This window comes from Ovis canadensis, chromosome 12 (genome assembly GCF_042477335.2).
Source record: "Ovis canadensis isolate MfBH-ARS-UI-01 breed Bighorn chromosome 12, ARS-UI_OviCan_v2, whole genome shotgun sequence".
Lineage (NCBI taxonomy): Eukaryota > Metazoa > Chordata > Mammalia > Artiodactyla > Bovidae > Ovis > Ovis canadensis.
In genome coordinates this window covers 62,591,838-62,603,762 of record NC_091256.1, presented here as the reverse complement: position 1 = coordinate 62,603,762, position 11,925 = coordinate 62,591,838, and the positions used below count along the sequence as shown (strand labels likewise).

At 50.7% G+C, this 11,925-nt stretch overlaps 1 protein-coding gene across 1 annotated transcript; it reads left to right on the top strand.

Moving 5' to 3' along the window:
• Nucleotides 1-1,523: 1,523 nt before the first annotated feature.
• CTRC (chymotrypsin C) lies at nucleotides 1,524-7,835 on the top strand. The gene is made up of 8 exons (XM_069544386.1): nucleotides 1,524-1,563; nucleotides 2,959-3,095; nucleotides 3,195-3,292; nucleotides 4,161-4,286; nucleotides 5,145-5,281; nucleotides 6,073-6,218; nucleotides 7,088-7,240; nucleotides 7,763-7,835. The coding sequence occupies exons 1-8, from the start codon at nucleotides 1,524-1,526 to the stop codon at nucleotides 7,775-7,777; spliced, it is 852 nt and encodes a 283-aa protein (XP_069400487.1). The 3' UTR covers nucleotides 7,778-7,835.
• Nucleotides 7,836-11,925: the final 4,090 nt, after the last annotated feature.

Sequence of the window (11,925 nt, the reverse complement as noted above, 5' to 3'; positions counted from 1 at the left end):
GCTGCTCAGCTGGTGTGGGAGGAATGAAGGAATGAATGGCTTCTGTGCACCTACTGAGTCAGTGCCTCACAGTCTGGGCAAGCAAGACGCACAGCTTTAAGTTAATCCAACTCCAAGCCCTCTGCCTTCCAATCGCAGCAATCCACCCCCCAGGGCACCTCTTTGCAGATATTCACCAGCCCTCCTGGGGCTGTTTCTTCATCTCGGTGGTCAGAAGACCAGGTCAGCCAGCCAAGTGTCACCACCAGAACTTTCGGCATTTTGAGTCCCTGGAGTGATGGCATCCTCTGGCCAGTGGTTTTCCCTGCGTCGGGACCAGGTCAGGAGGGGCTGGCACTAGCCGTGCACACTAGCCACGCACACTAGCCACGCACACTAGCCATGCACACTAGTCGTGCACCAGAAGCAGCTTCCACCTCTGCCCAGTTGCTCCCAGTGAAAGAGCATGGTTAAATAATGTCCATGACCAGTAGGCCCAGCTCAGAAAACAACTTCCAAACAGCACATGGAGGAGTTCAAAGAAGAGAAGTCAGGCCTCAGGGCAAATGAAGTAGAGCAACTCTCCAAGGTCAAGGCTGAACCCAAACTGCCGAGGCTCCAGGTGGAATTTTGGGGCATCCAGAGTAGCACTCAACCTTTACATCTAAATTATGGAATCTAAGATCTGAAAAGAGCCCGAGAGTTCATCTGATCCTACATGCCCATTTTAAAATGAATACAATATTGTAAAGTAATTAACCTCCAATTAAAATAAATAAGTTTATATTTTAAAAAATAATAAATAAAGAACGAGAGACTGAGGGCCTTGCAGGGAGACAACTAAGCTGGCTCCAAGTAGGAATTTGGCCAACCGAAACCTTGCAGGGTATGCCAGGGCCTCAGCCTCTATCCACAGCCAAGGGGGAGAAGGTGCTGCAGAGCAGGGGGAACCCCAAGATCTGACAGACTTAGTCGAATGAGGGAGAAAGAAAAAGCCAGGAAGTAAACAAAGAGTGATAAAGACAGAGAAGGAAGCGGTGCGTCATAGCAGTTTGGGGCTGCAGGCTGACATTTGAAAGGCTGACTTCAAACCTGTTGTACAGCTAGCTGTGTGACCCTGGATGGTCACTGACCCTCTGAGTCTCAGCTTTGTCACGTTTAATCAGCAGACAAGAGAATCTACTGCATGTTGTTGGGAGCATTAAGGGACTGCAAGAGTTACTGAGCATGACAACCAGCACAGAGTAGGTGCCTAGTAAATGACAACTAAAAAGAATGAGTCAGGCCAGGCAGCGTGATGGGGCCCCCATACCTGCAAATGCAAGAGTTTGCTCTGTCTGGATATTTGGGAAATCCATGCCTCCAAGCCAGCTCCATCTCTGCCCAAATTAAACAGCAACCACCCAAGGTCAGGGAAAAGGCCTTGGCAGAACAGGTTTCTTCCAAGTGGTGGCTCGGCCTTGATGAGGTGGGCCCACCCCCTATGTGCCTATAAGTGCTGCCCCAGCCACCGCGACATTCACCTGATTCTGAGCATTCACAACATGTTGGGCATCACGGTCTTCACCACGCTCCTGGCCTACGGTAAGCTGAGGCTCTGTGACCAGCTGCAGCCACCAGGCTGTGAGCTCGGACAAGGATAGGGGCAGGGGCCCTCTGCTCTCCAGGGCTTTAGGAAAGGGGCTTTGAGGTCCAGTATGGGTCCAGTTACTACTGATCAGCTGTGTCAAATGAGCTACTTGCCTGCTGGGCAACTCTGCTTCTGTATCTGCGAAATAGGGCCGATGATCTGACCTCCCCAGGGTGAGGATGAGCGATGAGGTGCAGAAAGATGTAGTATCAACCTGGGGGAACAGAAGCTGCCTCATCCCCGGGCACCCCGGGGACCATCGGGGGGTCTGGGCTTCCCAGCTGGCTCAGTGGTAAAGAACCCGCCTACCCATGTAGGAGACGCAGGTCTGATCCCTGGGTTGGGAAGAGCCCCTGGAAAAGGAAATGGCAACCTATTCCAGTATTCCTGCCTGGGAAATCCCATGGACAGAGAAGCCAGGTAGGCTACAGTCCATGGGGTTGCAAAAGAGTTGGACACCATATAGCAATTAAACAATTTTGGGGCCTACCTTTCCTGGGATCAGCATCTCTCCTTTGGGGATTCTGTGCTGGCACAGAGGATGGCAGCTTCCCGTGTTGGCAGCCTTCTCCCAGATTGGGAGTCAAGGAACTTGACTCGAATGTCACTCTCTCTCAGCAGGACCTAAACAAGCCATATCACCTCTCTAAAGCTCACTGGCTCTTTTGGCAAATAAGAGCACTTCATTAAGAGTCTTCCAGTTGATAACAACAGTAGTAATAATAACAATAGCTGCTCCTGTGTATTGCATGCTTACTCTGTGCCAAGCACTCTGCTAAGCCCTCGACATTCAGGAGCCAATTTGATTCACTATCAACCTTGAGAGGCAGGGTCTATTAATATAGACCCATTTTACAGATGAGGACCCTGAGGCACAGTGAAGTTCAGTATCTTCTTCAAGATCACATGGCTGGTTAGTGGTGGAGGCAGAATTTGAGTCCGAGTATGCCCAGCACTTGCTCTTGACCATTCCACAGCTAAGACAATCTGGAATTCTATGGGTTCCATGTTCACACATCCCCGCCATGCTGTGGCCTCAAAAGGGACAGCAGGGTAAGGATGGAGAACCCAGGTGTACCTGGGCACTCACACCAAGCCAGCCTACCTTGGTGTTTCCTTCAGTGATTTAACTTTCACTCTATACCAGATCTTTTGCTCAACTCTTCATATGCATCATTTAGTTCTTAGGACAAACTTACTAGGTTAGTGCTAGTCTACCCATTTCACAGAAAGGGAAGTTGAGGCCCAGCAAACTCAACAGCTTCCCCAAAGTCTTACAGGAAAATTCAAACCCAAGTCTGCCTAGTCCCTAAATGTGTGCTCTTTCCACCTGTCCCTTCCTCAATGAGATACCAGCCACATTCACCTGTGCTCTCCCTCTCTGTCTCCCCCAGCCTCCAGCTGCGGGGTCCCCATCTTCCAGCCCAACCTATCAGCCCGTGTGGTGGGAGGAGAGGACGCCATTCCCCACAGCTGGCCCTGGCAGGTAAGCTCACTGCAGCGGGTGTGGGAGGCAGGGTGGAGAGGGGAATGGGGAGTGTGCCCCTGGGGCTGAAACAGCATCCTGCCACATTCCCCCCTGCAGATCTCCCTCCAGTACCTCAGGGATAACACGTGGAGGCACACCTGTGGTGGCACCCTGATCAGCCCCAGCCACGTGCTCACAGCTGCCCACTGCATCAGGTGAGCCAGAAGCCACCCAGACACCCCGCCCACTGCCCTTCCAGGGCACACACTCCAGACACAGGGACAAGCAGGCTACGCATATCCAGTAACTCAGCTGTCCATTTATTCATTCAACAAATATTTAGTGAGCACCTACTATGTGCCAGGGAACGTGGGAGTGAAAATGCAGTTTGTGCTCTCAGGGAGCTTATTACATTCTAGTGGAAGACAGTGACAGGCCATCCAACAAGTAAATATGTAACAAAACAAGCGGTAGCGAAGAAAAACAAAGAGGCAGGAAGAGGATAAGAAGAAGGAGGGGTTCGATTTTAAATGACATGACCCCGGGAAGAGCTCTCTGAAAAGGGGATGCTTGAGCCAAGATCTGAAGAAAATAAGGGAAGAAATCTCTGGTCTGGAAGTAAGGTGTCACAGATGGAGGGAAGAGCCGATGCAAAGGTCCAGAGGAGGGAGTCCATTTGGTATGTCTGAGAAATAAAGTGGAAGCCAGTGTGGCAGGAGCGGATTGTGTGAGGGGAGAGGAGGAGGTGGCTAGAGGGGAATACGGGTGAGATAATGCAGGCCAGCAGCAGTGTGGACTAGTTCATCCTCACAGCATCCCTGGCAGGTGAGTTTTAAGATTATCTCCACCTTACAGGAGAGGAATTGAGGCCCGAGCCTGCCCACCCAGCAGTTAGAACGGACTTGACTCCAAGACCAGGGTCCTTACCCCGTGCCCTAGGAAGGGTCAATGGGGTGAACCGTGCCTTCCCCCAAATGAGTTCCACAGTGACCCCGAAGCTGCATTACCAGAGCCCCAACTTCCCTCTCTACCCTGCCAACCAGTGGGGGCAGGACCCTGACTTGGCCCCCTTGCTCTGTCCAGCAACACCCTGACCTACCGCGTGGCCCTGGGGAAGAACAACCTGGAGGTGGAGGACGAGGCCGGCTCCCTCTATGTGGGTGTGGACACCATCTTTGTCCACGAAAAGTGGAACTCCTTCCTAGTTCGGTGAGTACCCAGCTGGCCATCACACGCCCCACAGGGGCAGCTCAGAAGAAGAGGAGGTCCCTTAGATGGAGACAGAGCCTGTCCCGGGGCCCCATCCTCACCCTGAATGGCCCGCAGATGATGGCGTTACACAAAACAGCAAAATGCTAAGAGGAGACGGACACCCCTCCCATTCCCATCATTGACCAAGGGGCTCCAGAAAGTACACGTGGAATAAGAATCCCGGGGCCCCCCTGGTATGCTACCTGAAGTCTGTCAGCCAGCACTCCCCATTATTGATGCTTACTGCGTGCCTGCCCGCATTGCAATAAGCACTTCACATGCCATCTCTTATTTAATCCTCACAACAGCCCGAGACAAGAACGTGAGGATCAGAGAGGTTAAGGAATGCGTCTCAGGTCACACAGCCCACTAAGTGGCAGAACCACAAACGAAACCGAGTCTACCTAGGGTTGTCTGCTTCCATTCGGGCGACGCGGAAACATTAAAAATGGAATCTGCAAGTATTTTTACAGTCATAATTTCCAGTTTGCTTTAGCTTAATTTCGGCTGATACGGTGGTTCAATTACAGTGGCTCAGAAGGCGTCTGCTCTTGGCACTTCTCTGCTAAGGCTGTCGTGATGTGAAGACACAAGTAGGGGGAAGAAGCTACACCTACAGGGCAGGTGATGGAATTAGAAAGCAGATCATTCGTTCCCCAGCATCTCTGTCCACTAGTAAAACCTGGCAGTCTGGGATGTGTGCAGAGGACCCCTGGTCACCCTTGGCGTGACTCCCAACTCCCAGGCCAGGCCTCTTGGCATTTGCTTGGTGCACCAGGCCCTCCTGTCATTCACCACCTCCACTTTGGATTCCAGCAATGACATTGCCCTTATCAAGCTGGCAGAGACCGTGGAACTGAGTGACACGATCCAGGTGGCCTGCCTGCCAGAGGCGGGCTCCTTGCTGCCTCAGGACTACCCCTGCTACGTCACTGGCTGGGGCCGTCTCTACAGTGAGTATAGCCCCTGGCAAATCATGAGCGCCTTCCTGGAGGAAGCAGCCCCCACAGGAAGCATGCCACCCATATTTGCCCACCAGTTTCCTTTCTGCCTTAACATTTTCACATCTTCTTAAACTGTGTAATGATGGCTAATATTTATTAAGCACGTGCCATGTGCCAGACACGCCAAGTGCATATAAGGGATGCTATAAGGATTAAATGGACTAAAATTTGTCAAGGACTTAGAACAGGGCTGGACATCTACTAAGTGCCATGTTAAGTGACTATTGAATCAACGAAACTAACCATTTTGGTGTCGGAGATTAGATCACATACCAAGTATATTCCAGTGAGTGGAATTCTCAAGTAAATTCCAGCTGAATTTAAAGGTTAAATGCAAATAAATGAACCTACAGAAGACTTAGAGGAAAATGGAGATCAGTACTTGAAAAATTGGGGGCTGAGAAAAATCTTTTCACGGTTGACTCCAAAGGTAGAGAACTACAAGGAAACCATTGACAATTAAAACCCCAGAACATAAATGAAAGATAAATGGTAGTTATTTCTTGAGGGTTTTCTATGGGTTGGTTTTACCCTTCTGACCCTTTGAAGGGTCTCTAACCCAGTTTGGGACCATTGGCTCAGAGTCTTGCCTCTCAATAAAAGGCATGTGAGTGTGTCCCTTAAAGTCTTGCCAGAACTTGCCTGGCCTGGCCGAGCCCCGTTTAGCCCTCTGTTCCCTGAAGGCCTGGGGCCAGGGCTTCCTGGGCTGCCTGCCCAGTCACGACCCATTCTCTCTCCAGCCAACGGCCCCATTGCCGCCGAGCTGCAGCAGGGCCTGCAGCCTGTGGTGGATTATGCCACATGCTCCCAGAGAGACTGGTGGGGCACCACGGTGAAGGAAACCATGGTCTGTGCCGGGGGCGATGGAGTCATCTCAGCCTGCAACGTGAGTGTCCAGACTCCGCACCCCAGCCCTAATGCAGATGGCCAAGTGCTAGGGGCAGGGAGGAGAGCGAAGGCGTGAGAAGTGGGGAGACCCCACAAGGAACCCTCTCCCTGGGGGGAGACTGAGTCCCAGTTGGGCTCAGGGGACTTAGGAAAAGCTTGTCACTGTCCCCCTTCCCCTCCCCCACCAGCACTACAGCCAGAGCAGGAAAGCTGAACGTCAGTCTCTGGATCCGAGTCCCAATCCCACCCCTTCACAGCTGCATAACCTTGGGCAGGCCATTCGACCTCTCTGAACCTCAGTTTCCCTATTATAAAATGGAGCAACAGGAAGCACAGGGCTGCTGTCAGGACTAAATGAGTCTGACGTGTAGAAGAGACTTCATTCAAGTCTGGGCACACATTCCGTCATACCGTCAACTCCGTCGGTCCAGGGAGACAGAGGACTCAGGGAATCTGACACAGAAGCAAGAAGCATCCAGGGAAATCAGAGACGGTCCCACTTTTAAACACAGGACCCTTTCCCCATTTCCACTTCCCTCACTTTGCAGGGTCCCCTACACAACTCCCAGCATCTTCACCTCTCTGAGCAGCTCAGACACAGGCATGGGACACTGAGGCACAGAGAGGGTTCTCATTATCCCAAGATCACACAGCAAACCAAGACTTAATCTGATACTTTAGGGCTCCCCTAGGATAAAGGTCAAGTCACTCCCAAACCATATCTTCTCTGCCTCCCTCACTATGGACAAGCTGAGGCCAAAACAGGAGGCACCAAGGCAGAGAGGCCAACTCACTTGCCCCACTCTGACCACAACCCCCCCGGCAGTGGCCCAAGCCTCCCTCTGACGCCCACCCCATCTGCTGCAGGGGGACTCGGGCGGCCCCCTGAACTGCCAAGCCGAGAACGGCAACTGGGACGTGCGAGGCATCGTCAGCTTCGGCTCCGGGCTGGGCTGCAACACCCTCAAAAAGCCAACGGTCTTCACCCGTGTGTCTGCCTACATCGACTGGATCAACGAGGTGGGTGCGCCCCCAGGCCTCCTTCCTCACTGCCCGCCCCTCCTTCCTCACTGCCGCCCCTCACCCTCACTTGCCCTTCCTTCGCTTGCTCCTCTACTCACTCCTCCATTCACCTGCTCAAGAAGTATTGAGTGTTTACTGCGTGCAGCCGTGAGTCGGGTGCAGTAAAGAAATGGCCATCGACTCCCCAACCCTTTAATCCATTTGCTTCAGCAAACCCTTCTGTCCCAACCCTAGGCTCCCCACCAGGGCTCCCAAAGGTGAAATATGGCCCCAACACAGGAGAGGGGGTGGCATGGATGACCATCTACCTTTTGAGGAGGGACAGGGGGTCACTCTGGGAGCAGGTGGTGTCCTGAGCCCACTTGCACAGTGGTGGGAAGTGCTGAGGGGGCCAACCCTGGGGGCAGAGGCGAGCCTGGCTCATTAAGGCCTGGTACTACCTGCTGTGCCCCCTTGTTCCTTCCCTCCCGGCTGAGACTCATGCCACCCTGAGTCCCTCACTGTTCTCTGCTTCTCCAGAAACTGCAGCTGTGATTCATCCCCAGGAGCCCAGGCCACAAATCCCAACAACCACAATAAACCTCTCTCCCCCTCAAGCTGACTGCTTTCTTTTTTTTTTTTTTTTAAATTTATTGATTTGGCTGCTGCTGCTGCTGCTAAGTCGCTTCAGTCATGTCCGACTCTGTGCGACCCCATAGACGGCAGCCCACCAGGCTCCCCGTCCCTGGGATTCTCCACGCGAGGACACTGGAGTGGGGTGTTGGCTGCCCTGGGTCTTAATTCCAGCACTTGAACTCTTAGTTGCAGATGTGGGGTCTAGTTCCCTGACCAGGGATTGAGCCTGGGCCCCCTGCACTGGAAGCTCAGATTCTTAGCTCCTGGACCACCAAGGAAGTCCCCTGCCTTCATTCTTGATTCCCATGTCCCCTGAGGGTTCGGAAGCTCTCTGGGGGCTGCCCCTTCCACACCAAGGATGGAAAGACAGGCCCCCTCATTCAGGCTGGTTTGGCCTTGAGGGGGAGCTGTTGGAGGTACTGGGGGAGGAGGCGATCCCAGGAGGCAACCTGCTGCCTGAGGGGACGTGAGTTAAGGACACACCAGAGATTTGCACCCCACCCCACCCCCACACACACACATCTCATAAGCTGTGAACCACCACACCCTGGTCAAACAGCAGTGGCTTCCACATGTAGTCACAGCAGGTCAGAGGTGGGCAAGCTTGCACTGCACTAGACAGGCAGGGAAACTGAGGCCCAGAAAAGGAAAAAGTTGGGCCAAGTCACAGGAAGAAACGACCAGTAATACACAAACAAGAGGCTCAGTTCAGGCTTCTCTAGTCCTGAGGCCGCCTAGAGGGCACGTGGGGCCAGAAAGATGAGGGACCCAGTGTCCAGTGAGGTGGGTCCACGTGGGGCCCCTGATCCCTGACCAGAGTGTCCCTAGTTTAGGGCACTCCTGAGGATCACCAGGGCTCCTAGTCTAGAGCTGATCTAGGAGGGAGGTGCCCCCACCCCCACCTCTAAAGTCTTCCTAGGAAAACCCTCAACTAGGACTACCTCTGGTTGGTCAATGAGTTGCCCAGTTTCCCCATCAGACTTTGGTTCCTGGAGGTGGGGACCATGACCTCCCACAATGCCAAGCTCATTCTCAAAAAGTATTTACTCAACAAGCAATGGAGGCTACAAGAAGCCCAGCACCAACTCAGCCCTGGGAATCCAGGGACAGTCCAAACAAGACCCCTGTTCTGCAGGAGACAGACCCATAAACAGATCATTGAGGCCACTGTATAAGCGTGAAGGTAGGAATACAGTCCAGGAGCACAGATAAGGGACACTTAAACCAGTGTCAGTTGGTGAGAGGAGTCCATGACACCCTCCTAGAGGCAGTGATACCCTAGGCTGAGTCTTCACGTTTGAACAGAACATTTCCAAGCACAGAAGATGTTGCTGGTTGCTTGACCCAAGGGCCCCCTGGTCCTGCTTGACCTCCTTCTTTTGTAGTTGTCTCTATATTGGAAGAAAGATGTGCTAAACATTAATACTATTTGTCCCCAAGTCCCTTACAGTTGTAATAATGAAGTAATAACTAACACGTACTGAATACTTGGTATGTGCCAGGCACTATTCTACAGGCTTTACATGTATTACCTCACTTAATCCCCAAAACAATCCTAAGATATAGTCTATTAATGTCATCCCCATTTCACAGATGAAAAAACTGAGGCTAGAGATATTTCATGACTTCCCAAGGTGATTTAACCAGAAGGTGATGGAGCTGGGATCCAGACTTTGTTAATCTGGCTCCAGAGCCCATGCTCTGGATCACCAAGCTCTACTGCCCTGTGATGAATATGAAGGTGGATGCGATATCTGGAGCTAAAGCAGCCATCTTGTGGCCAAGAGAATTACAGAGATATGAGTTCATACATCATCAAGCTGCAGATCTGATGCCAGCAACCATTTTCTGAATATCAAGTTTTGTGGGAAAAAATAAATCTGCATTTGTTTTAAACACTGCAGTCAGGTTTTCCATAACTTGCAGCTCAGCACACACCTAACTGACACTCTTGGGGATATCATAAGGGGTCACTACTTTCCTGGCTAAGGGAAGGGCATAAGCAAAGTCATGGTGACTGCTCGGGAGGATCTCGAGGCAGCAATTTCTGCTAGAGCATAAGGCATGGAACATGGATAGGGCGACCAATGGTCCTGGTACCATCCAAGAGCTTCACATACTTGACCTCATTTATACAATAATCTTGACAACCTTGATAATCATCCCCCTTTACAGATGAGGTAACTGAGGCTCAGAGGGGGTTTAAAAACTCATTGAAGGTCACACAGCTAGTAATGGGGCACCAGGACTTAAACTCAGGTGGTCTGACTCCAGAGCCTGTGTGACTAACAACCATGTTATTCTGCCATTAATCCCCAACTCTCAAGGATTCTCTCACACAGATTCCTCTAAAGGCCATGCCAGGGACGGGTGGAGGCTGTGGTGTGTGCTGACAATCCTGAGCAAAACTGGCAATTTTGAACTCAAATAGAAACCTGAGAGAGTTATTGCTCACAGATGTTCACAAAGGCCTTCACCAGCTGTATCAGCTACTTCCGGCATAATTAATAGTGCTGCATAACAACCAACCACAAACTCTCAGTAGCATCCAAAGACAGGGATTTATTGCTCACACACTTGGGTTCAGCTGGGAGTCAGTTAGGTGGCTTATTTTGGCTAACTGCCGATTTTGGCTGGAAACACTCATATGTTTAGGGGTCAAGTCTGGGTTTGACTGGGGAAGCTCAGCTCCACAGGGCTCTCATCCTCCTCCCAGAAGGCCATTGCAAAATTGCAAGGCAAATGGCATGGATAAAGTGAGAGGTGAAGAATCAGAGCCATCCTGGAAGTCTCTCATACCCTCACATTATCTAAGACACAAATTAATAGCATGAAATATGGCAGAGCAGAAAGGAGGATATTTATTGGCTAACAAGCAGTGACAGCAGCTGAGTCACCTAACCTCTCTGAGACTCTGTTTCCCCATCTGTAAAATGCGCACATCTTCCACCTCCCTTTGGAAGCCAACAGAAGCTTGTGACAGGAGGCGTCATTACTACTACTGACCTCATACCTGGACCCCCAATGGCACATCTCCCCTCTCCCTTTTATTCCTTAGGAGGGGGAGCTTTATTCGCAGCAGGCCCTGGTGGCCAGTTCCCTAAAACTCACTCATCAAGTAGGACTACATATCTGCAAATTTTCACATGGTGATAGGCCAGGGGGCATGTAATGGCAGAGAATAAACACAGAGCATCTTCCCAAAGCACCGATTTCCTATGAAGATTGTGTGGGAAGAAAAAAAATGCACGTTAAGACAAACCCAGCTGTTTGATGAAATAAGCTGCAAAATTCAGATCAAGCTTTCCAGGTGAAGAATGAAACTTCCCAGACATTTGCTGTTGTGACTGCCACATGCTAGACCCCAGATCATTAATCTACTGAACATCAGAGCCTGAAAAACAAATCTGTTTTGTAAATAAAGTTTTCCTGGAAAACAGCTATGCCTATTGGGCTGCTTTTTGTCATATAACAGCAGAATTGTCGTAACTGAAACCGTATGGCCCATAAGCCTAAAACATTTGCTGTCTGGTCATCTGTAGGAACAGGTTGCAAACCCCTGATCTCCTCAGATTCTTTGATGGTAAAGTTTGAATAATTCTGTGCTATTCTGATATCTGAGATCTGCAGGTCTCAGGGCTGAAGAGTGAACATTTTATTGCACATTGACAATTCTCAGTGTTCTAAGTGAATAAACCATTGTTTAATTCTAACAACAACCCTAAGAGCTGGATAAGATTTTTTTATTCTATTTGATAGGTGAAGAAATTGAGTTAGAGATGAAACTTGCTCTAGCTCAGGTCTTCTCAAATTTTAACAAACAAGAGAATCACCGAGGTATCTTGTTAAACTGCAGATGCTGAGTCAGTAGGTGTGGATACATAAGTCTGCATTTCTAACCAGATCCTAAGCGATGCTGGTCCAAACCACTCTGTGAGCAGTGAGGATCCAAACCAGAGTCACTACCCAGAATCACAGGGCTGCAAACCCAAGTCTCTAACCCCTGAGCATTGGATTTCTCAGAGGAACCCTTATAAATGAGTCATAAATCTCATGAAATTTCATGT

Excerpts from the sequence above, each read along its gene's own strand:
- CTRC (XM_069544386.1), top strand. The coding sequence starts at position 1,524 with ATGTTGGGCATCACGGTCTTCACCACGCTCCTGGCCTACG. Across the intron at positions 3,096-3,194 it reads CCCACAGCTGGCCCTGGCAG|ATCTCCCTCCAGTACCTCAG; the intron begins GTAAGCTCACTG and ends TCCCCCCTGCAG. Across the intron at positions 3,293-4,160 it reads ACAGCTGCCCACTGCATCAG|CAACACCCTGACCTACCGCG; the intron begins GTGAGCCAGAAG and ends TGCTCTGTCCAG.